Here is a 26395-nt window from a genome sequence, read left to right as displayed (position 1 = left end):
TAGCTTTCATCTACACCTCTGCCTACCAAGTCCTGCGTGGGAGGATTCTTACCAACCTTATCTGTTCCATCTTAAGAAGGACTACTCCAAGTACTTTTTAGAATCCAGTGGAAGAGAGGACACAAGCAGCACCATTTGGCTAACCACTAGCTCCCTCTGTTGGTTTGAAGAGGGCAGAGACTATCTATTTCGTTTCTGGAAGGCTGGTTCCCTTTCAGTATGCTTCATCCCTTATAGCATTCGTTTTTTTCTTTTCCTCTTTGGCTATAGGCCCTCTTGAGATTCTGGGAAAAGTACAAATCTTCTTCTTGGGAAAATACATGCAAAACTGTATTACACAATAATCTGTAGATTTTTCAGGTTAAGAACCTGTGACTCAAGGAAACAGACATCAACTCCAAAATGAAAGCAAAGGGCACTTCTATTTATGGTTCTATTGCTTGTTCTAAGTAGAGGCATCATGAAGAAGAGGGCACAGAGACTTCTCCAAAAGTTAGGGAGCTAAGCAGCAGGGCGTAGTTCTGGTGTTCCTTTCTTGTTGGACAGACCGGTCCTAACACCTGGCGACAACCTGTCCCTGCTCTTTGGTCTGTCTTCCCACTGCAGTCAGGCAGAGACAGAGGGGCACTGGGACACCAGGTCCCACTGCCTCCAGAGCATCAGCGTCTGCCTTTGCCAGTGACGACCAGAGCACTTGGAGCAAAGGTTGTGGAGCATGGCATACTCCTTTGCTCCTTCCTGCAATGGACACGTTACAGATAGGAAATGGGGGCAGGCCCAGAGTCACCATCCTGATCCCATCATCACAAACCACCTTAACACCTATGCTACCAGACTGTGATTCTAGTGATGGCGTGAGTGAGAAGGGCATGGTCCAGGCTCAGCTACCCAGGACGGCAATTAGAAAAGTGAGTGATAGGACATCTGGAGGAAAAAGCAACTGAGGAGACTAACAGAGGGAAGGGGAGTGGCAGCTGCAGGATCAGGAGCAGGATTGCGCCAGATAAGGAGGTCCAGAAAGACTTGGGAGCACCTTCTAGGAAAGGGGTACACATTTAGTAAGAAAGACAGGAACCAAAAACAAAGAACAAAAACCAAAAAAAAGAAAAAGCTAAGAGAATGGAGAAACATCCAGAAAAGTTAGCTAGTGGCTAGAGGCAGAAGTAAGAATTCAGCAAGGAGGAGAATTCACCCAGCACTTCTAGGCCTGGCATCTGGAGAAGGTCCCATGTTTGGGGAAGCCACTTCATGGCCCCAAAGCACCCACTCATGAGGGATTGAGTCTAAGACAGCTTTGCTTGAAATGGGCAGCCACACAAGATGGCAAAATGGCTGACAGAGCAGTGGATGAAAGGAAGGCCCTAAAAAAAAAAAAAAAAAAGGAAGGCCCTGCCTGTCCCTGGACGTCTATGACAGTACCTGCTTGCACGTCTTAGTGCCCAGAAGTCTGGCTATGGAACAGAAGTTGTTGAAGTAGGTGCCATGAAAGACTCGAAAAAGGGACTCCTCAGCCCCAGTCCACTCCACAGGCTCCGAGGGTGCTTCCACTACACAGAGCTGAGGTGGAGCCGGACTAGCTTTCTGCTTTGTGGGAGTCTGACAGCGAGAGTTGGCCTCTAAGAGAGGAGGAGAGAAGAGGGCACAGGAAGAGAGAATGCAGTTGTCATCAGTAGTTTGTCACAAACTCTGAAGTACTTCACACTACTTTAAAAGGCAGATTAGTTAGGAACCAAAATATCCCCCCGTCTCTACTGCCTACAGGCGAAGCTGTAGAATAAATTAACCATTTTTAAAAGGAAGTAACATTAATGTTAGGTGGTGATCCTGCATTTACCAGAGGCCTTGCAGAGAAAGAAAAGATTGCTTTCTGTTCCATGTACCTGAAGAACTGGAGGCCCAGTCATTGCCTGTATCCCTGTCACTGTCCCCTTCTTTAGTCTCAGCCACAGTAGAGGCTGAAGTGTTGGAGCAGGAAGCACTGACCATGTGGTGCCTTCGCCGGCGACGACCAGAGCACTTGGAGCGAGGGTTGTGGAGCATGGCATACTCCTTTGCTCCTTCCTGCAATGGACACATTACAGATGGGAAACGGGAGCAGGCCCAGAGTTACCATCCTGATCCCATCCATCATCACAAACCACCTTCTTTAACACCTGTGCTTACATGCAATGACACTTTTTTTTTTTTTTGCTCTGTATCATGTAAATGTGACCACATAAAAGGTGCTTAACAAAGATCCTAGGGGTGCCTGGGTGGCTTAGTTGACTGTCCCAACTCTTGATTTCGTCTTAGGTCTTAATCTCATGGTTGTAAGTTCAAGCCCTGTGTTGGGTTCCATGCTGGGCGTGGAGCCTACTTTAGAAAAAAAAATTCTAGGGCAGCCCCGATGGCGCAGCAGTTTAGCGCCGCCTGCAGCCTGGGGTGTGATCCTGAAGACCCAGGATCGAGTCCCATATCGGGTTCCTGCATGGAGCCTGCTTCTCCCTCTGCCTGTGTCTCTGCCTCTCTCTCTCCCTCTCTCTGTCTCAATAAATAAGTAAAATCTTTAAAAAAAAAATTCTAAAACTTATAACTTTATACCTCTTCAAGGAGGAGCTGTCCTATAAGTAATCTTAAAAAAGATATAATCTCTGCATCTTCAACTTTCCAGTGAGTTGTATCTAAAACTCATTTGCATGTCAGCTATATGGAATTTGAGAACACATTTTCCTGTATGTGAGACAATGATGTTCAGAGAGAGCAAGGAACCTGCTTCTCTTATACATATATACTACATTCTCCTGTAAATGCTAATATAATACACTATATGTATATATGGTATATTAGCATATAGCTAATTGTTCCAGAGTGGAGACAAGAATCAGGGCTTCCTGTCCAGGCCACACTGTTCTTTTTATTCTACTGCATTGCTTCTGTTTCAATAACAAAATATGTAGTCCCTAAATTTGTACAATATCGTCACTTACTTCTAGAACTTTCCTCCAAACCACTATATTAAACTTAGGATACTGTTTCATTACTTGATAGCCATACTTTATTTAAAAAAAAAAAAAAAGACCAAATAACGGTCATTCAGCTTGATCATCTATCTTCTCATCAGACTTGATTCCCAAATACTTCTAGCTGTTTCTGAAAACCAAATCTACATGTAAAGGATAAATGTTTACCATCGCTAAGGATATTCAGATGAATATCCTGTAGGCCTTAAAGGAAATTCTTCTCAAAAGAAAAGTTTTAAAATTATGGGGATCCTTGGGTGACTCAGAGATTTAACGCCTGCCTTTGGCCCATGGCGTGATCCTGGAGTCCTGGGATCAAGTCCCACATAACGCTTCCTGTGTGCAGCCTGCTTCTCCCTCTGCCCACCCCCGCCCTCCGGGTGTGTGTGTGTCTCTCATGAATAAATAAAATCTTAAAAAAAAATAAAAATAAAATAGAATCTGACATGTGCCTATACTACCGTATGACATACACAGCATTGCTTACAACATATTCTTTTTTTTTTAAAGGTTTTATTTATTTATTCACGAAAGACACACACACACACACAGAGGGAGAGACATAGGCAGAGGGAGAACCAGGCTCCATGCAGGAAGCCCGATGTGGGACTTGATCCCGGGACTCCAGGATCACACCCTGGGCCAAAGGCAGACACTCAACCACTTAGCCACCCAGGCGTCCCAACATATTCTTTTTTTTTTTTTTTTTAATTTTTATTTATTTATTCATAAGAGACACAGAGAGAGAAGCAGAGACACAGGCAGAGGGAGAAGCAGGCTCATGTAGGGAGCCCGACATGGGACTCGATCCCGGGACTCCAGGATCATGCCCCGAGCCAAAGGCAGGCGCTAAACCACTGAGCCACCCAGGCGTCCCCCAACATATTCTTATTTAAAAGGTGTAACATGGGATCCCTGGGTGGCGCAGCGGTTTGGCGCCTGCCTTTGGCCCAGGGCACGATCCTGAAGACCCGGGATCGAATCCCACGTCGGGCTCCCTGGTGCATGGAGCCTGCTTCTCCCTCTGCCTGTGTCTCTGCCTCTCTCTCTCTCTCTCTCTGTGACTATCGTAAATAAATAAAAAAATTAAAAAAAAAATAAATAAAAGGTGTAACATAAACATAATTCAGCTTCAGGAACTAATTCTACCTCATGAGAAATAAAGGGAAGAGAAACAAGTTAAACACCACCAGGAGAAAACCACAGACAAATACAGAATATGGAACAGTATCCTACAAGACAATGAGCTTGGGATTAAAAACAAAAAAACAAACAAACAAAAAAACAGTGTGATGATTTGAGATTAAAGGACACTGAAAAGACGTAATAACCAAATATAATGCATGACCGGATGACCTTGGTTTAGAGAAAACCCCAAACCCAGCTATTCTTGGTACAGCTGAAAAAATTTAAATATGGAAATGGACAGATGATATTACGAAATTCTTGTGAATTTTCTTAGGTGTAATAATGTGGTTATATAAGAGAATGTCTTTATTTTTAGGAAGTGCATGCTGAAAAACTTCACAAACAAGTGTCTCAATGTCTACAACTCATTTTCAGATGGCTCAGCAAAACACTTGCATACACATATAGACAAAGCAAATATGGAAAAAAGTCATTAAGTCTAAGATGAAGGTATCTTTGGCCTTCTTTGCATGATTAAGAATATTCTTTTTTTTTTTTTTTTTTTTAAGATTTTATTCATTTACTCATGAGAGACACAGAGAGAGAGAAGCAGAGAAACAGGCAGAGGGAGAAGCAGGCTCCATGTAGGGAGCCCAATGCGAGACTTGATCCCAGGTCTCCAGGATCAGGCCCTGGGCCAAAGGCCACGCTAAACTATAGGCCACCGGGGCTGCCCAGATTAAGAAAGTTCTTAATAAAATGTGGGGGGGGGACGGGCTCCTGGGTGGCTCAGCTGGTGAAGCGTGTGTCTTTGGCTCAGGTCATGATCCCAGAGTCCCGGGATGGAGCCCATATCGTGCTCCCTGCTCAGTTTCTTCCCCTACCCCTCTTTCCCCACTGTTCTCTCTTTCTCTCTCAAAAATAAATAAATAAAATCTTAGAAGAAAAAAAAAGCCTTCATAAAATGTGTGAGGGAAAACAGTCCAGCATTAGAGTTGAATATGGACTGATTTCTAAAAAGCAATAAAAGAAAAGCTACATAGACATTACTGTACATTAAACATATACTCAGGGCAGCCCAGGTGGCTCAGTGATTAAGCGCCGCCTTCGGCCCAGAACCTGACCCTGGAGACCTGGGATCGAGTCTTGCATTGGGCCTTCATGGAGCCTGCTTCTCCCTCTGCCTGTGTCTCTGCCTCTCTCTCTCTCTCTCTCTGTCTCATGAATGAATAAATAAAAATAAACGTATATACAGACATACATTTTGGGCACTAATGGCATCTTTGTGAAGCATGTACACGGTCCCAGGGTAACTGCTGTGAAAGGGACAGCAAGTAAATGCTGGTATGTTGATATAACACGGTGTATTTTTTTAAAGTGTAGAGTAAGGGATCCCTGGGTGGCTCGGCGGTTTAGCACCTGCCTTTGGCCCAGGGCGCGATCCTGGAGTCCCGGGATCAAGTCCCGGGATCGAGTCCCAGGATCGAGGCCCACGTCGGGCTCCCGGCATGGAGCCTGCTTCTCCCTCTGCCTGTGACACACTCTGCCTCTCTCTCTCTCTCTGTCTATCATAAATAAATAAATAATTATTTAAAAAAATAAATAAAGTGTAGAGTAATTTTAAAAGCACAGACTATGGAGTTAGATCAGAGCTTGAATTTCATTACTGTCACACCACTGACATATTAACAAACTTTGGAAATATCTATCGTTTCTCTACCTCAGGATATTGGAAGCATGAAAGTAAGGTAATTTTAAAATTTTTATTCATTTATTTAATCATGAGAGACACACAGAGCGAGAGAGAGGCAGAGACACAGGCAAAGGGAGAAGCAGGCTCCATGCAGAGAGCCCAACATGAGACTTGATCCCAGAATCCCGGGACCACACACTGAGCTGAAGGCAGACACTCAACTGCTGAGCCACCCAGGTGTCCCGAAAGTAAGGTAATTAATATATGTTAAGGGCCAGCATGGTACTTGGCACATAGGAAGGAGTCCATGCTTATCAAGGAGAAAATAAATCAGATGAAGTTTGTTTATTCTTTTGCTATTATCATATGATAATATGATTTCCAGATGTATATCCAGTGGCACTTTCTACCATCTTTTATTCTAGTATCCCACTAAAGATGGTCCCAAAGGCACTTGCCTGTATATCCTAATTTTAATTGATAGTAGAAAATTTTATCAAGGTACTTTATTCTTTACCTAAACTCACTGTATTGTGCAGAAAGCAAAACTGTGTCTTTAGCTATTCCAAGCGAACTTATTCCCTTCTAGTTCTAAGCGTATTGCCTTCCCACATGAATGCAGGAGAATTTATGCTGCTGCATATAGTCTGTCCATCAGGGACGGGTCCATCTGGCTGTTTGCCCTACAATAAGATATCAACGCTTTCATGTATTATTTCTCTTATATATATATATGCATTTAAAGGAAGAAAGCAAAGAAAATGCTGTCACACACACACTCCTGCTCCATAAGACTAACTTCATAGTCCTTAGTATCTAGGTGCTCCTTAAGAGCAGAAGTCATGGGGTGCCTGGTTGGCTCAGTTGCAGGAGCATGTGACTCTTGATCTTAGGGTCATGAGTTGGAGCCCCACGTTGGGTGTAGAGATTACTCAAATAAATAAAACTTAAAAAAGAACATACCAGCAAAAGGAAGCAGTCTGTGCCACATGGTTCTGGTTCAATCTTGATCTCTTTGTTCTTGCGTTTATATACATTAGGGGTGGCGTGAAAAGCTGGAAAACACAAAACTGTCCTGTTTCCAATGGTTCATCCACTTGATAGGATGGGAAAGAACAAAACTGAATTAGGGAGCCATTGTCAGAAAATTTAGATATAAACAGCTACCATCAGGATGCACAAAATTTAATCATTTCTGACATCAACAATCTTTTCAAAGCTAATAGGTACTCAGGGACACTTTTGTTGCTGGTTATTCTGTCCTGACCATGCAAAGCACATCATGCTACAACTGAACCAGTGAACACAGAATAGGCCCTTTGTAAAACCATCATCAGAAGCCAGGAACTCTGTATGATTAACCGAAAAAAGCAAAACAACAACAACAAAAAACCCACACACAGAAGGAAGTGGTGTTTGGGAATGGAGAACAGGAGAGTATTTTGGAATAGCCCCACTCACGGTGAAGGAAGCAGTCATATTTGAAGCAGCGTCGACAAAACAGTGTATGGAAGGAGTGCAGAGACTGCTCCCGCTGCACAGACTTGGCATTGGGGCCATCAATGTTGGGTGTGCACTGAGGGGGGAGTGCATTGGGGTCTGACATCTCTGTGAGCTCTCGGTACCTATTTTCAAAAAGACAGATAAGAATTACTTCCAAGGAAATGTCTTCACAGAGAAAGTACAGACTGAACACTGACAGTCATCCAGATACAGCCTACCAAGGGAGGAAGGGCTTTTTATGGGTCTTGTTGATAACAGAAGGGTGTATAACTGTGTATGCCATTGCAATTGTGCTGGGCTGGGCATATGTCTGAAAGTAAAAAGAGGGAAAGATTTGGGAAGTGTGGTGCTGGAATAACTCTCCAGAAAAATGGCAGAATTTACAAAGTTTTCTGCCCAAACCTACTCAAAATCCAGCAAATGGTGACCCTTAATATGGGAATGGCCAGTTAGAGGCAAGCAGGTAGGCAAGGAATAATCAGAAGCATAAGCAGATCACAGCGTACTTACCAGAAACAAGGCTTTTTATTAACCAAAAATAAGCTTGAATAAAAGTTTTGCCTGAGCACTCTACATGGCCTGAGTAGGACAGCTCTCTTCCCTACCTCTCCTTCATGTCGTCTGGGACTCCATTCTCAGGGAACATTGAGGCAATTGCACTGAAGATCATGTCATTTGGGAACTGTTTTTTGGAACTCTTTTTGTTGCCTGAATTGGAAATGACAAAACAAAAAAAAAAAAAAAAACAAAAACAAAAACAAAAAAACACCTCCTGAGTGCTATAATCAGAGTATGCAAACAAAGCTGTTTGGTCATTTCTCCTTTTGTCACAGCATTTTGATTATAGCTATTTTGTTAACCTAACCACTGGATGTTTAGGAACATATAAGGAAGGTCAGTGCCACCTGGACTTATCTAATAGGCTACCAGTAATAAGGAAATCAGTTATGTATACATTAATGACAAAACCCACAGTCTAAGATAGAAACTAGAGGGGAAAACAGGAGTTTTCGTGGAGAGATGTGAATATTGAATTCATAATGATGGTGCTGAAGAACAAGAGAGTGACACTATGTCCCTGGACATATAATTAAATAACACAGAGCAAAATTAAACATTAAGTTATTAAATATTAACAACATGGAAAAATGCTTATGATAGAAGATCAAATAAAAAGGGATATAAAATTGTGTGTATATGTGGCATGATCCCATTTCACATAATGTATATAAACATCTTGATTTATATATATGCTTTAAAAACTTTGAGATGTAGTTGACATATACTATTATATTTATTTTAGATATGTGTATACGCATACTCTTGGTGTATATATATGTATATATACATATACATTTTTTAGACCTAGAAGGAGATATTAATGCCGGTTATTCCTTGGTAGTAAGATTACAGGATAATTATATTTCTTTTTTATAACTTTCCATATTTCCCAAACACACTACTTTGTTTTCCTTTTAAGTGGGCCAAATGAGAAGCACCAACAGCCTTTAATAACAATTCTTTCTGTTTCTCCATTCTTTCTTCTCCCTGTCACTTTCAAAATGGAATATTTACCTTCAAGAGCATGTCTTTTTCTCTTTCTTGTTACTGGCAGATCTTCTTTGTTGTCATCTTGCTTTCCATCTGAGGTGTCATTGTGCCCTTCCTCCTCATCATCTGAGTATTGATTCAGAGCATCTACCAACTCCAGGAATACTGCATCACTAATCAGGACAGATCCAGGGATCATCTCTGGAACATAAAGATTAGATGGATTAGCAATGATCATTTCATGCTCCATTAATCCTTCCAGGAATTCCAGTATTCACTCCTGAGGCCCAGAGAGATGACATATGTACATTTTTATATGAACAACCAGGAAATTACAATAATTTGATTTGTTTTTAGAACTGCACCAGTTCAGCTGGCTAGAGTGGGAAATCCAGTTATATAGACTTTATTTGTACTAGGATAGCTCATTCCTCAGTTACAAATCAACCTGTATTTATGGTCCAGAATCTCAAAAAAGTGTAAAAACAATACAGATGGAACAGAGAAAGAATTATAACATCAAAATGTACTTGGTTTTGCTGCTGATGGCTTGGTAATGACTTCTCTGACTCAAAACACAGCATTACCTTCCTAAAATCATACTGTATGGGGTTACACTACAGCTTAGGACAGTCTTTGAACACTAGGAGGCACTGTGGATAAAACTGTATTTTCAACAGTACCCAAAAGGGTCAAAAGAGCTGGTAAGGCCATTGGTTTGCAAAGCCATGGGGAGTCTCTCCCCATCTTCCCACTTCTTACACACTAGCAGCCTTTTCTAGAATTACAACTAATCCAAATGACCTGCTTGCAACAAAGTCAGAATATTATACACAATTTTTGGGAGATCCAGGGGGTATCCAGATCAGAGTAGAACAGAGAGATTATGCTCATTGCCATTCTAAGAGAAAGGGAAGTGAAGAACAAAAAGGCTTTGGATGGACTTAGGGAAAACTCCTAAGATCATACTTCTCTGTGCACTAAACTTTCTCTCCTGCTACTGATTACTATATATATAAAATCCTTTTATGTCCCAACTCCCTTTTCTTCTTAATATACATTACTTTAAAAAATTATATTTAAATTCAATTTAGTCAACATATAGTGTATTACTAGTTTCAAGAGTAGAATTTAGTGATTCATCAGTTGCATATAACACCCAGTGCTTCCAACTCCTTTTATTTTATTTTTTTTAAAGATTTTATTGATTTATTCATGAGAGACACAGAAAGAGAGAGAGAGGCAGAGACACAGGCAGAGGGAGAAGCAGGATCCATGCAGGGAGCCCAACTGGGACTTGATCCCAGGTCTCCAGGATCACACCCTGGGATGAAGGCAGGTGCTAAACCGCTGAGCCACCTGGATTGCCCTTCCAACTCCTTTTAAAATTTAACTGAGGGGGTACCTGGGTAGTGCAGTCAGTTAAGTATCCAACTCTTGGTTTTGGCTCAGGTCATGATCTCAGGGTTGTGGGATCAAGCCCTGCACTGAGCTCTCAGCTCAGCATGGAGTCTGCTTAAGACTCTCTCTCCCTCTCCTTCTGCCCCTCCCTCTATTCTCTCTCTCTAAAGTAAATAAATTTTGGGGATCCCTGGGTGGCTCAGAGGTTTAGCGCCTGCCTTCAGCCCAGGGCCTGATCCTGGAATCCCAGGATTGAGTCCCACATTGGGCTCCCTGCATGGAGTCTGCTTCTCCCTCTGCCTGTGTCTCTGCCTCTCTCTCTGTGTCCCTCATGAATAAATAAAATCTTTTTTAAAAAGTAATAAAGTAAATAAATCTTAAATAAATAAATAAAATTTGACCAAGGGCATTTTTAATATAAAGTTTTTACTCTTAGCCATGTGATGACATTGAAATATTCTTCAGCGAGTACACATGAGGCAGCAGGTAAGAGCAAGATGATTATTTACCAAAGAAAGGGCACCACTCTAATAAAGTTTTTCCCAAAGAACCCAGCACCACTACCTTCTTCGCCGTGGACTTTCCCATCATAGTTATTGATCAGCTCCTCAATGAAAGTCTCATCTTCTTCTTTCACCTCATCTCCCATGTAGGGAATATTGCACAAAACTGTCTCATCTTCTACCTAAAATCAAACCAGATGTAATTCATTCCATGAGTCCACTATGCAGCTCCTCTTTCCTTTTTAATGGAATCTTTTGTTATTAGGCCTTTTTTGCTGCTTGAATTTCCTGAAAACATTTTTGACAGAGTTTCCTGCATTTTTATAGACTGGCCATTCTGTTTTGCCACCAAAACCTCAAACTGGAAGGGGCAATGCTACTCTTAGGGAAAAATGTCAGCTTAACTACTTGAGGATATCAACTATTAAATGTTTAGCCTGATACTAACATTTGATATTTCCACCAACATCTAGACTCTGACAGCACACTTATTATTCACATCTATTATCTAATTTTATCTACTAAATGTCATTGTAAAATAGGTACAAATAGCACTTAAACAACAGCCTAAAAAATCTTCAATTCTAATTCTTTTAGTAAGTGGAGACATAAATGAAAAGGAAAGCTTTCCAGAGTGTAACCTGCAATATAACTAGAACAGTTAGAACAAAATCTAGGCAACTGTAAAGTTTCTGGATATTCTCTTATACAGACTAAGACTAACTTCCAATAATCATAATAAAAAACTATGATTATAACTCATGTCCATCACTCAACTTTAGTGGGGACCTAAAGTTAACTGCAGCATGAGCTATGAATATTTACTGGCTAAAGAAACAGTATTAACAGATTTTTGTTACTGTTGTTCAGTAGAAAACATGATCATTCTTAAGTCCTCAAGTATTAAGTAAAATTACAGTGAAGTTTTATTCTAAGATAAATTCTAAGTTTTATTCTAAGATCCCTTCTGTAAACCGATATCCTATTCCAGTCAGTGCAACTGCTGTCATCAGGCAGATGATAAGCAATGACAGTATTTAGAGATGACTGATCATCAGAATCACAACTAATTCTAGAAGGAGTCAGCATAAACGCCCAGATGAAAGGCTCAAGGATCTGTGTGCACCTCTGTTATCTCGGTTGCTTTCATGGCATCTTGCCTTTAGGGGATTCAGAAAGGATTGCTCCATCAGCAGGAAGATGTCAACCTGTTTAAGCCTCAAGTGTCTGACTTAGACTGCATTTAACTGCATATGTTAAAAATTGGGCCAAAGTAGTAAGGGAGAATTGGAGTCTTGCCCAGTCTCATTCATTCAAAAAAGAACCAGCATCAACTCAGAAGTACACTTCATAGAACACAAAACCTAACAAGTTAGAACAACTTGCAATATAAATAAACACAAACTTAGAGTAAATAAATTACAACAGCATGTCCAAGCTTTAAGTATAATCTTACAACTTTTCACCTATGAGAAGTACCAGCACGCCAACATAAGAATATCATACACTTGGGACGTCCAGGTGGCTCAGTGGTTGAGCGTCTGCCTTCGGCTTAGGGAGTGATCCCAGGATCCCAGGATTAAGTCCCATATCGGGCTCCCTGCATGGAGTCTGCTTCTCCCTCTGCCTATGTCTCTGTCTCTCTCTCTCTCTCTCTGTCTCTCATGAATAAATAAATAAAATCTTAAAAAAGAAAAAAAAATAATACAGTTTATACAATTACCACAGTGCTTTCAATACATACCATAAAGTTCTGCTGGAGAGGGGACCAGGAATACATGATGGGAACCAATGCAACTGTGTTCAGAGATCTCATTAACATATGTTGGCTTGCAAATCCTGGGAAAATGCTCTCTATGGTACACTGAAATATAAGCAAAGACATGGAGAGGGGAAGGTAAGCACACTACCCAAGAGAGAACTACAGTGTCCTTCCAAACTGATCCCAGGAGTCTTCTAATTTTTACAAGTTAACAGAATGATGGCTTTGTAACAATCAGCTCTAAAAGGAACCACTGGACTATAAACCTCTGCAAAGCAGGATCTGCCTCTTATTCATTTTTGTATCTTTATATACTCCAGCATGGTGCCTCTCACACTCAACTGGTGTTTATTTCAACTTAAAATCTCTGGTCTCCTTGGGCTGTACACAACAGCAAAGGGCCTCTGAAAGCCCTAGGAGATGAGGAAGTTTTTCTGAAGACCTAAACTTTAAGACAGCTAACATCAAATTAGGGGCAGAGGTGATAGAGACAATACAGGGGGAAGTGAAGTAGTACAGAAATTATAGTCATATTCTGCTTTGGAAAAGAAAATTGCTCTCAGGACTCCTGGGTGGCTCAGTGGTAGAGCATCTGCCTTTGGCTCAGGTTGTGATCCTTGAGTCTTAGGATGGAGTCCCACACCTCGCTCCCCACAAGGAGCCTGCTTCTCTCTCTGCCTATGTCTCTGCCTCTGTGTCTCTCATGAATGAATAACATATTTAAAAAAAAATTGCTCTCAATACACTATCCAATTTTTACAGTTTAAAAATATTATCTCTTTAAGAAACTAAAATCATTTTTAGATTTATAATAAGAAACATCCCTTTGATCAGTCCATTCCTGTCTATTATATGGGGCATTCCTTTTCCAATATCAAAGCACTGGAGGTGCCAAACAAGGCACAAACAAGGTTGTTTTGAACTTGTACACAGAGCCCAGAAAAGTAGACACTAAATGTTTTTTGTTTTTCTATTAAAAAAAACAGAAACAAAACCAACCACTCATGATTATACTCATTAACTGAGAATAATAAGTGAATAGGCTATTGTTTAAGCTACAGATTTACCATCCTACTTATTCAAAGGTGACTATGATAGCTGTATCCATTATCTTTACTTATTTTTTAATAAGTCACAAATACAGAAAACAACCAACCAACCAACTCTGGTCCAAGAAACAAGGAAGGCCGAGCTTAAACACCTGTATATACCTTTTTGAGAAAAGGATGCCCACTTGCAGGCCTCATCAACTGTACAGGTTGAACACGAAGCTTCTTCCACTCTTCATTGAGGATCTGGGTTTTTTCTTGAACCTTTGCAAAATTTGCCACATAGAGAGCCTAGAAAAGCCAAGGGAGGAATGATTAGGATTTAAAGAGAAGAGTTTTAAAAAGCCCAGCCTCTACATTGGATCAATAAAATAGATAACCCGGTTGGCGGGGTTTATTTTTGACCTTGGCGCCCATATTTGCCTGAAGCCGTTTCAGTTGCCGGAGTCGCATGTATTCAGATTTGACTTTTCTTTTCCAGTAAGTAATACATTTGGAAGTTGGGGGATTTGGCATATCCATTTTGCTGTAATCTAAGAGAGTCAGACATGAGAAAAGGCATTTTACTGTCTGGAAATGAAGAGTACCTCAAACTCAAGCATGGTCAGTCATGCTTCCATTCCCACTGCATTTATTCATAAAAACACAGTTTCAAGAACCCAAATCTGTAAGCTCAACAAAAAGTTTTAATTAAAAAAAAAAAAAAAAAAAAAGATTTCACATCAGCCATTCCTGATCTGATCACCAAAAAGCTCAGCCTCTGTCTTCTGTGATACCTCGTGTTTTTTCTTTGTTGTTTTTTTTTGGGGGGGGCGGGTAGGTACCTCGTTTTTAATTCAGCATTTAGGAAGTTCTCTCACAGATATTTCGGAATTTGGATTACTTGGAAAATTGGAAGCCTGCTCAATACCCTGACTAAAAGAAATGTTCAGCAGGGATCAAGTTAATATCAAAGAGTTCAGGGGTGCCTGGGTGGCTTAGTTGGTTAAGCATCTGACTCTTGGTTTTGGCTCAGGTCAGGATCTCAGGGTTATAAGATCAAGCCCTACACTGGGCTCTATGCTCAGCCCAGAGTCTGCTTGAGATTTTCTCTCTCCCTCTCCCTCTGCCCTTCCTCCTACTTGCTCTCTCTCTAAAATATATAAGTAAAATCTTTTTAAAAATTAATTTAAAAAAATTTAAGAGTTTCCTGCACAACTTGCATATGGAATGAAGATTCCTGCCCTGGAAGAAGAAACAGTGTACAGTATGCCCCCTTGTCCAAAGGAGGTATATTTTAAGACCCCAGTGGATGCCTAAAACCATAGTCAGTACTGAGCCCTACATATACTACGTTTTTTCCTCTATACATATCTACAATAGAGTTTAATTTAGAAATTAGGCACGGGAAGATATTAACAACAAAATCAACAATAAAACACAACAATTATAAAAACACAACAAAAAAGAGCTTTATGGAAAGATTCACCCACACTACAGAACTATACCTGCCAAATTGTCTGAACCTACCACAGGCCTAGAAATAAAGGTAGGATATGACAACAGCATAATCTTTACCCCAAGTCAACAGTAAGACACACAGAAATGTAACACTGCAAATCACCTTTTTGGGGGGAAGTGTTTGAATTAAGGTCCAAAGTTCTTAAAAAAAAAAAAAAGTACTTACTGTAACACATTCTACTTACCTCATACAACGCAAGGAGAAGTGTCTGGTTTTATAATGTGCCTTCTGTTCTTCAGAGGAATGGCAAGACACAAAGGCAAAACAAATGCTCAGCTTTTCAAAAGAGAACAGACAGTGGTTTTAAGTCAATGGAGCATAATTTTAGACCCTGATACTCTCAGTAAGATGCTTACCCAGAACTATAAAGACTTTGAGGTCTCTGCTTACCACTATTTCTACGTGTATGTCAGGCCCCAATCACACTTGGTGCCATTTGTCCTGTCTTTTATTAAATTATATCCTTCCAGTCATGTGTGCAAATATATTCTCACAATTACCAAGTTCACATTTCTGCCTTTCCGAACCAATTTCTAGGCTCAGCCAGCAGACTCAACAATTGTTTTAGAGAAAGAACAAATATTAAGTACATTTAGAAATTCAATAAAATCTACAAGGTTATGTTTCTACTCCATATTAGCTACTGAGATTTCCTAGAGAACTAATTCTATTCATTTTACTTAGCATTTTTAAGTTAATGAAAACATTACAAGGAATTATGAAGAGCCAAAATCTGAAACAGAAACTAAAATTTCAGGCCTTGTTTTTTAAATTTTAAGAAATTTTTTTTTCTTTTGGAGTTTAAGAACATATTTCTTCTAAAGAAGTATTTTTAAAATTAAAAAAAAAAAATTCCCCTTAAGACATGACAGCACTGATAAGAAAACAGCAAAATTTAACCCACTGTTTCACATCTGTCACAATCAGACACGATTTTAATATATCATGCACATGGACTTTAAGAGACTGTATACTTGATTGTTTCATTTGAAGAACCAAATGGATCAGGGTAATGTGATGTTAAATTTAGAGGATAAGGGAAGGACAGAATAACAAAGAAGCAGACTCCCTGCCTTTACTGTTAACTCAATCAAGTGATTCAAGCTCTTAAAAGCAGAATTCCCTGTGAGTTAAATATTATCTCTCTGGGGGAAGGGAATGAAACAACAGCAAAATGTAAGAATGTAAGAATCTGAATCCCACGACTGCCAATGTGCTGGGTTACAAAAAAAAAAAAATTAAACAGATTTGAATTTCTTTCCCACAAGTTGCACCATCTCTCTTCCTCCTATATCTTTTAAATACTTCTCATTCCTTATGGAATGGAGCCAAAAGAGGGACTTTCTTAAATGATAAAACTATTTAATTATGTGCAACATACTCACATGTAATACTATGTACATTGCTCATGTAATTTCTACCCTGAATAAGTATAACAGCCTCCTCCAGAAAATAAAAAATGGTTCAAATCTAGGACAAAATTGTCTCCCTCAGAAACCTTAAGTTACCCTTACTGAGACTCAAATGTTATAGATCATAATTTAGTGAGACTTCATAACCTCCTAAAAAATGGTTTTAAACTGCAATCCTTCTCTCATTTTCTGGGGAAGCACATTTCCCTTTTTGAAATAGTAAGCTTATGGTAGGTTGCTCTGTCCATTTAAAACTGGGGATCATAGGACGCCTGGGTGGCTCAGTGGTTGAGCATCTGCCTTTGGTTCAGGGCATGATCCCGGAGTCCAGGGATCCAAAAGAAACGAAAATATATGTTCCCCACAGAGACCTCTACACAAATGTTCATAGCATCTTTATTCATAATAGCCAATAAGTAGAAACAAATATCTATGGATTGCTGAATGGATACAAATTACAGTACATACACAGGATGGAATACTACTCAGCAATAAAAGGGAATGAAGCGTTCCCTGTTCCTATACACGTACAATACATCTGAAAAGCATTATGCTAAGTGAAAGAAATCAGACACACACAGAAGCTACGTACTATATGATTCCACTTACAGTGCATTCTACTGGAATGATTCTACAAAGGAAAAATCTAGTGACAGCAGATCAGTGGTCACCAGGGGCTGACGCTGGGGGAAGGGATTACATTGAAAGAAGGATAAAGGAACTTTTTGGGGTCTTAGGAAATGTTCTATACCATGGCTGTGATGATGGTTATATGACTATGCACTTTTAAGAACTTTCACTGAACTGTGCACATGAAATGTGAATTTATCATATGTAAATAAATGTTTACTTCAGTAAAGTTGATTAAAGAAAAAAATAGGGATACCTGGGTTGCTCAGCAGTTAGGCACCTGCCTTCAGCTCAGGGTGTAATCCCGGGTCCAGATATTGAGTCCTGCATTGGGCTCCCTGTGTAGAGCCTGCTTCTCCCTCTCCCTATGACTCTCTGCCTCTCTCTCTATGTCTTTCATGAATAATAAATAAAATCTAAAAAATAAAAATTATAGAAAAAATAAGTCTTTAAAAAAAATTTTTTTTAAGATTTTATTTATTCACGAGAGACACAGAGAGAGAGATAGAGGCAGAGACACAGGCAGAGGGAGAAGCAGGGTCCATGCAGGGAGCCCGACGTGGGACTCGATCCTGGATCTCCAGGATCACACCCTGGGCTGAAGGCGGCGCCAAACCGCTGAGCCACCAGGGCTGCCCCAAAAAATAAGTCTTTCTTGATGATACATCAAACCAGTAATTTTCTAGAGACTTTTATTGTTAAAAATCAGTAGGTAGGGAAGGGCACCTGGATGGTGCTGTTGGTTACCTGTTGGACTCTTGGTTTCAGCTCAGGTCCTGATCTCAGGGTCATGAGATCAAGCATCATGTTGAGCTCTGTGCTTAGTACAGTCTGCTTAAGACTCCCTCTGCCTCTCCCCTCTACTTTCTCTTTCTAGAATAAATCTTGCTTAAAAATCAGTAGGCAAAAAAAAAAAAAAAAAAAAAAAAAATCAGTAGGCAATTCCACCGTTTAAAAAAACTGAGTGACTTCATAATGAGTGATAACAGTAAAATGATCAATACTGGTTTATTAACTGCAAAAAAAAGTTACCTATATGCTAATGTTGAGATGTTAATAATAAGAGAAACTGGATACAGAATTTATGGAAACTCCTTCTACTATCCTTATTATCTTTTTGTAAATTTAAACTGTTTTAAAAACTTTTTAAAAATTGATAATTGGAAATAAGAACTACCTTATTGGGGTGCCTGAGTGGCTCAGGTGGTTAAGCAACTGGCTCCTGATTTCAGCTCAGGTCATGATCTCAGGGTTATGGGATCAAGCCCTGTGTCAGCTCCGAGATCAGTGGGGAGTCGGCTTGAGATTCCCCTCTCTCCCACCCCTCCAAAATAAATAAATAAATGTTAAAAAAAAAAAAAGTTTATAAAAATTTGGAGATCTTTCCCCAGAAAATTGGATCTCAATTTGTTTCAAAGGCTAAAACTAGAATGTAGTCTGTCACTAGCTGGAAATGGGAAGACTTTATTGAAATGTTTGGAGATAAAACATTTAAAAAACAATATTCTTAAATTTAAGAGAGGTTGAAATCAGAATATAAAAGTTCCAAGCTATGAAGTTCTGTTACACACACAAAGGGGCCCTCCCTTTGCAAAAAGAGCTTCTCTTTGGAGCAAGTTCAACATCTTTACTACTTTCTTCTACATCATATAATTTTATCAAGCAGCAGGCTAAGTAAGGCTTCAGAAGTAGATGGCATTGTAGATTTTTAAATTTTCCATCTCATTCTTTCCTTATTAGCTCATGGTGGAATTGAAACACAAACAGGGGTGAACCTACCTCTACAAAGAGCTCTAGAAACACAGAATTGAGTCATTTTGGTGATCACCAATTTTATCAACATTCCATTAAAATCTATTCTGTGGCTAAGTACACAGCCTGCTAGATCCTGCAATTAGGATTTTTAAGCACATCTTTAATTTACACTTCTCCCACTTCTCCAAGGTATTTACATTTGTTATTAGTTTGAGCTTCTCGGCACCCTGCACGCAGAAAGAACCTTACTAACAGGAAGCTGTGATCCTGAACTCTTATTTAAAAGAAAATTATAGCATTAGTATTTTCTAGCATTGCTTAAGAGAATCCAGTCGTTTGCATTGGAGATAATGGTGATAAAAATCAAAGCAGGATTGGTCTTTAGGAGACCCATAGGAAAATGCTGACTTAGAAGAGTTAAAGCAGTCTCCTAACAGGCTAGAGCCCTACCTTGGCTGGTTCTGTACTACGTGAGCACAAAGCCTAATCTTTAGTGATTGCTCATTATTTTTCAATAAAAAGACTGTTTTTGTTATTCCATTTTGAATCAAAGTATCAGGCCAAGCGTGTCAGAGAACACAACACACAAGAGGCACTAAAAGTTAACTACCCATTTAGTAATTCATGACTTTAAGGTCTGGAGCACTAGGGTACCTGGGGGCTCAGTGGTTGAGCATCTACCTTTGGCTCAGGTCATGGTCCTGGGATCATGGGATTTAGTCGCACATTGGGATCCCTGCAGGGAGCCGCTTTCCTTGGCATCCCAAGGAAACCAAATTTTTGATCTCAAGAATTAAATAGACAAAATTGATTATTTTAAATTGTTTTTAAAAGGCATGCTAATTTAGGGATGCCTGGGTGGCTCAATGGTTTGAGTGTCTGCCTTCTACTCAGGGGATGATCCTGGGGCCCTGGACAAGTCCCACATCGGGCTCCCAGGAAGCCTGCCTCTCTCTCTCTGTGTGTGTCTCTCATGAATAAATAAAAAATCCTAAAAAAAAAAAAAAAAGGCATGCTACTTCAAAGGCAAGTAAGTATAAGGGAAACAACTCTGACCACATCTTCTCACTTTTTCCCTCCTTATGAAAGTCTTCTTGGGAGTAAAATTTCATTTTTTAATCCTAGGCTCCTTGTTCTATTGTTTCAAAGAGAATTAAAGTAACACCACAGTGAACAGGTTATTTCCACTTCAGGGAGTTTTAAGGTCGTGCCTTAGCATCAAGTTCCATGACTGATCTACAAGTACTCTGCCAGCTACTAGCAGAACTAGGATCTAGACTTCCAGACTCCAGGTTCCAGAGATCTGCCCGCTATTTATTTATTCCACATATATGTACTGAGCACCTACATGTGCCTGGCACTGTTTCTTTTCTCTCTTTCTTTTTTTTTTTTTTAAGATTTTATTTACTCGAGAGACAGAGAGTGAGAGAGAGAGAGAGAGAGAGAGGCAGAGACACAGGCAAAGGGAGAAGCAGGCTCCATGCCTGGAGCTGGACGCGGGACTCGATCCTGGGTCTCCAGGATCACGCCCTGGGCTGAAGGTGTTGCTAAACCGCTGAGCCACGCGAGCTGCCCCCTGGCACTGCTTCAAGTGCTGAGGGTACATCAATGAATAAAACAGGCAAACACTCCTGCGACGAAGAGTTAATTCACAGTGGCTGTGAGACACACATTCAACACAACATTATTATTACATTTTCATAGATGATCCTTTCCTCTGTTTTAAGTGTGTTTAAAAGGGGGGGGGGGTACGTATCTCCTAAATACACCTTCTTCTATGTAAGCAAATAATCTCTTCGATCACTGCCACACCATCCCAGCCTTGGGGATTCCAAGGCTTAAAATAGACAAGCTCTCACAGAAACCTCTGATAAGAGTTAGTTAGCACCTTCTCAGGCTGGAAACTTCCTTCAGTGCCGGTTTCCTCAACTTTAAAGCACCGGTGGGGGTGGGAGTTCTCTTCAAAGACGTCACTGCAGAGACCACACTTTCCACGCCGTCTCTGCACACACATCCAGCTGTTCCGGTCTACCTCGGCTCTTTTCCCTCATCCACGCCCCTTTAGGGCTAGGCTCGCTACCCGAGCTACCCCACTTACAATCCTACATGTCATCCACCAAAAGCCCACTCTCCATATTCCGCCGGGGGCACTAACATCCTTCCACATCCCTTCCCCTCCCCACCCCCTGAGAAACAATTTCTCAGTAAGAAGTAAGTTTGTCTTGTCCCGCATTTCCTAACAGCCATGTCCCAAATACAACACCTCGCCTTTGCTTCAAGGCGCTTCCCCTTCTATCCCTTGATCCTCAGGAGAGCTGGCGGTGGGCAGGGATTGGCAAGAGACCAAATTTAGAAAGAAGCAGCCTCCCACTCGGGGCCGGGACCGGGGAGAGGCGCGCGAGGCGCCGAGCGCGCACGCTAGACCCCGAAAGTGAGCGCCTCCTTTCATTTTGCGCCTAGAAACCTGCCTCGCCTCACCTCGGTCCCAGCCCTGTCTTTTCTGCCACCCCTTCCTCGACACACCCCAAAGTCATCACAAACAGCCCCCGCGTCTAGCCCCCCGGGGCACAGCCCCAAGCCCCTGGGAGTCCACCTAGCTAAGGGCCCCCGCAGGTGCCACCGCCCACCCGCGCCCTCTCCGCTCCGGGGCTCCCGCCCACCGGCCACCCCGCCCTCCAACGGGAGTCCCCATCCCCGGGCCCGCCTCCGCCGCTCCTCCTCCCCGACACACCGCCCTCCCCTCCTCAGACGCGGTCCTCGCCGGGGGCTCGCTCGTCCCGTCGCCCCCTTGGCTCCAGCCCTCGGACGGGGAGGGGGAGCCCCGCTGCTCCCGGCCGGGGAAGCAGTGTGCCCCTCCGCCTCCTCCCAATTCTCTGACCTCTTCGCCTCGCCCTCCCTCAGGCCCCGCGTGGCGAGGTGCCGAGGCCCGGCCCCACCGCCCGGCCCGGGCTTGTTTACTCACTCACCCTCCATCCCGAGCCGCAGGGACCCGCCGCTAGGACGCCTGCGCGCCGCGGCCCCGCCCCCGCGCCGCGGCCCCGCCCCGCGCCTGCGCGCTGCGCCTCCCGCGCCCCGCCCGTGGGGCCACCTGGGCTCCCTTCTTCGCACGTCGGTCGTTTGGCGCCAATACCCCAACTCGGGAGTCGAAGGTGATGCCGCCCGAGCCCGACGGTTTCCAAGGCGGCTCTGTTAGGGGACAGGAAGGGCTCTCAGGGGACCTCCCAGAGTCACTAATGTCTTCAGGGAGACCCTATCCAGCGGTTGCATCATCTTCACGCGCGGACGGCAAGCCACGTTTCACTTCGGCGTTTGAAACCAACCCGAAATCCTTCGTATGGATCCCTCACACCTACCAGTACCTCCAAACACCAGTCTGAGCTCTCCATCATCCTTCTTGCTTTATTTACACCCGACTTCCCTATGTCTGTCAAGTTTTCCCAGTCACTTACATTCAAATGAATTCCCTTGTATCAAAATATTTCTTCACAAGTTACTTATACGAAACAAACAACATACTTATAAGTTACACAGGAGGGACGCCTGGGTGGCTCAGCGGGTGAGCGCCTGCCTTCCGCCGGCCGCATCGGGCTCCCTGCTTGGAGCCTGCTTCTCCCTCTGCCTGTGTCTCTGCCTCTCTCTCTCTCTCTTTCTCTGTGTGTGTGTGTGTCTCATGAATAAATAAACTTAAAAGAATTTTTGCAGAGGAGGGCAGCCCCGGTGGCGCAGCGGTTTAGCGACGCCTGCAGCCCAGGGCGTGAACCTGGAGACCCAGAATCGAGTCCCGCGTCAGGCTCTCTGCATGGAGCCTGCTTCTCCCTCTCCCTCTGCCTGTGTCTCTGCCTCTGTGTGTGTGTGTGTCTGTGTGTGTCTCTATGGATAAATAAATAAAGTCTTTTTTAAAATTTTACAAAGAAAAAAAGTAACTTTACAGGACAGAAAGCTGGCAGATATCACCTGAAGCAAGTGATCAAAGTTTACATCACTAGTGATGTGAGAGAGTTTTATTAGGTGCCCTTCAATATGATGCAATGAGAAGGTCACAAAATCCTTTCTGTAGCACTCCTGAAAAAAAGGAATGCAAAAGCTGAATTTAGTCATAAGGAAGCATCAGACAAATCCAAAATAAGGGGTGATCTATAAGATAACTAGCCAGCGGGGATCCCTGGGTGGCGCAGTGGTTTAGCGCCTGCCTTTGGCCCAGGGCGCGATCCTGGAGACCCGGGATCGAGTCCCACATCGGGCTCCCGGTGCATGGAGCCTGTTTCTCCCTCTGCCTGTGTCTCTGCCTCTCTCTCCCTCTCTGTGTGACTATCATAAATAAATAAAAATAAAAATAAAAAGTTAACTATCCAGCATCTATTAAAATGTGATGATCATGAAAGACAAAGAGAGAGTGAGGAATGGTCCCAGATTGGAGGAGACTAAGGAGACAGGACATTAAATGTAATGTGTGATCCTGACTTGAATCCTGGTGGGGAAGAAGGACACTGGTGGGATAACTGATGACATTAGAATCCTAGACTAGGCAAATGCAGTTTATCATCTCAGTTCCTGGTTTTGGCAATTGTACTTCTTCAACATTTGAGGAACTTGGCTGATGGGCACATGGGAACTGTCTATCATTGGCAACTCTTGTAAATCTGAAGTTACTTCAAAAAATAAAGTTAAAATAATAAAACTTAAAATACAAAATAACATTACCTTGAATCTGTCTCAAAGTGCATAATTACAAATGCCTGTTAATGTTTATTTTTTTCAGATAATCTTCATAACTCTATGAAATAGGGAGGGAGAGTTTCAGTTCTACACACAAAACTATTCAGGCCTAAGGAACATAAAAGACTAGCCTTACACTAATGAAAAATCTCTCTGTCAGGTCTTAAAATCAGGTCTCTGGATTTTATTTTTTTATTTTTTTTAATTTTTTTTAATTTTTATTTTTTTAATTTTTTTTTTTTTATGATAGTCACACACACACAGAGAGAGAGGCAGAGACACAGGCAGAGGGAGAAGCAGGCTCCATGCACCGGGAGCCTGATGTGGGATTCGATCCCGGGTCTCCAGGATCACGCCCTGGGCCAAAGGCAGGCGCTAAACCGCTGCGCCACCCAGGGATCCCACTGGAGGATTTTAAAAGCAATTTCCCACATCACCATTAAGCATGGAGTTCTTAGGGAAATTTTGCTGATTCGTTCCTCCTCATTGTGATGGGAGAGATTTTTTTTCCTTTTTTTCCTGAGACCAAGCTCTTCCATAAAAGAAGATTATGTCCATGACATGCTATTGGCCAATGTTTGTTTGGCCAGCTCTTCCTTTATAACTTTTTTTCCCCAACCCTCCAGGTCTTTGTCCTATGAATTCATAGAAAAACTGTTGGCAAGTGGTTGGCAGCTGGACCTTTGAAAAACAGTACCATCACCCCTGCCCCACTCCTCCCAGCCCCACTCCCAGACAGTTATAGGAGAAAGGAATAACTGTGTCACTCCTGGCTTCCAGTTGCTCATCTTGCTCTTAACTTGGAAGCCTCTGGGGCCGAACGAAACTGGACAAAGTGTGCTGAGAAGCCTAATAGAGCTGGTTCTTTTTCTGAAAGTGCCTTATTGCGGAAAAATAAAATTATGTGTTTAATTTCTGAAACCTGATGCCTGATTTGCCTTGGCAGCCATTCTCCCAGGCTTGGCCGAGAGTCCAGCAATACTACTGATTAATACCAGCTCAGCTTGCTCCCCAGAGAAGAAGAGCATTATTTACTTGACCATTTTCTTAAATCATTTTTAATTTGCATGTATTTTAACATGATCTTATTGGCTTTAACATGCTGTAACTGACCACTGGCCCCAGTGAAGCCTTGAGGAAGACTGTTCTGCTCTGTGCACTCGTATCCCCATCACAAAACAAGATTTTGTTCAATCCAGTAATTAGAAATGACATATCTATCATATGTTCTGTTCCTTTGGGGGCTGTCAAGTTCTAAGTGTACTTTTGTGCCCTTCTGGTCTTCAGGCCACTGGCAGAAAGAGAAGAAGATGATGCTTCCCAGAATTCAAACAATGCTTTCTGCCCTATTCCTTCCTCCCTTCCAATCTTCCTCCCTTCCTCCTTTCAGGTCCCTTTGGATAGTGACCCCTGGGCTCATTTGCCCCTCCCTTGTAAAGCCCACAGGGATATCAAATATCATTTCTCCGAGGGGACACAAGGGACTGAGGAAAGGTTGGGCCCCAGACAGTCCCTGACAGGGAAGTGTAAACACAGCTGTGGAGATGGGCGCAAACTATCCTCCCTCCTCGCTCTCCCCTCCCCCAGTTCCCACCCAGAAGTAGGAAAAGGCCACCCTGCTGTGGAGAAACAAACAACAAAACAAAGCAAAGCACAACCTAAAAGCCTGAGTGAAGGTCACCAGAAACTGGGGCTGCTGCCCAGGCCTTGGTGCGGCCAGCTGAAGTGCCAGACCCCTCCCTGAACACTTAGAGGCAAAGGCAGTTCCAAAGCAAGTTGAGGTCTGGACGTTACTGAGCCTGGAAACATGGCTCAATTTTTGAAGCCTCTCCACTCCTGGACACTTTGTCCTATGATCTCAAAAACACAGCTTTCCGCCCCAGGTACTTAGCTCCTGACCCCTAGTTGCATAGGGATCATAATAATGCATTCAATTCAGCAAGTAAGAACAAGCCCACAATAAACCCTTGTTTGTGGCTGTTATAAGTTTAAACTCTGAGCCTCCAAGCCAAAATTTAGAAAGGGCCTCCTTAGCCTTTGTTAATTACAAAATAAATAATTCCAGCAGGAAGGGACTTTCTCTTTTGGGGATTACTTGGGTGGGATTCATGCCTTGCACAAATTGAAAGCTCCAACCCCACAGCTAGGGTGGTGCTTGCTGCCCATTCTTGCTCCCTTGGCACAGTTAATTCGGGGCCTTGATCTCATGGGACACGCCTTTGGCACAACTTTGCCTGGGAAGTAGCCCCAATCGGGTGGACAGCTGATGAGCTGTGCTTCCCTTCTGGCCAGCAGGGTCCTCCAGTGTAAAACTGCAGAACTAGAAAAGTGATAATAGTCCTCAAACACTGTCCATTCAGTATGTGCCCAGCATTGTGCTGAGTGCTTTACAAAGGGTCATCTCATTTCATATGAAGTCAGTAATATTCTTATTATTATTTTACAGCTGAGAAAACTAAACCTTAAAGAGATTCTGGAACTTGCCCAAGGTTACCCAGCTGCAGGTGGTGTGGCCAGGATTTGGGTCTGACCCAAAACCCATTCTGACCCCCAAACCCATGCTCTGAACCGCGTCATTCTATCTCCTCCTTTCTCTGAGATCTTCTAGCTCTGATATCATGATTCTGGATTCTCTCCATAGCTTTCTCTTCTTACCAATGGTGCCAGAAAGAGAAATGTGTTTGGAGCTCTGCAAATTCAGAGGAAAACAGTTCCAGAAAGGTGAGGGGCTTCTTACTCCCTATGTACTGGAGATGCCAATCAAAGCTGGACACTCGACAGACCCTCATATC

The 26395-nt window shown here is 42.3% G+C and overlaps 1 protein-coding gene across 4 annotated transcripts in view; it reads right to left on the bottom strand.

Moving 5' to 3' along the window:
- EZH1 (enhancer of zeste 1 polycomb repressive complex 2 subunit) overlaps nt 1-21935 on the bottom strand; it is a 30122-nt gene extending 8187 nt beyond the window's left edge. The window contains exons 1-13 of one of the 4 annotated variants that reach the window (XM_035721325.2): nt 21766-21846; nt 20776-20889; nt 15275-15366; nt 13995-14122; nt 13752-13880; nt 12523-12642; nt 10840-10960; nt 8899-9075; nt 7929-8031; nt 7282-7445; nt 6784-6875; nt 1881-2061; nt 1420-1616 (exon numbers count right to left, since the gene is read on the bottom strand). In XM_035721325.2, coding sequence (XP_035577218.1) covers nt 1420-1616; nt 1881-2061; nt 6784-6875; nt 7282-7445; nt 7929-8031; nt 8899-9075; nt 10840-10960; nt 12523-12642; nt 13752-13880; nt 13995-14111 — 1401 coding nt within the window. In that variant the 5' untranslated portion in view covers nt 14112-14122; nt 15275-15366; nt 20776-20889; nt 21766-21846. The other 3 variants (XM_025440633.3, XM_025440634.3, XM_049114684.1) reach the window with 3 other exon arrangements.
- Nucleotides 21936-26395: the final 4460 nt, after the last annotated feature.

Source organism: Canis lupus, chromosome 9, assembly GCF_003254725.2.
Source record: "Canis lupus dingo isolate Sandy chromosome 9, ASM325472v2, whole genome shotgun sequence".
Classification (NCBI taxonomy): domain Eukaryota; kingdom Metazoa; phylum Chordata; class Mammalia; order Carnivora; family Canidae; genus Canis; species Canis lupus.
The sequence above is the reverse complement of the archived record's forward strand: the minus strand, read 5'-3'. Positions and strand labels throughout refer to the sequence as shown.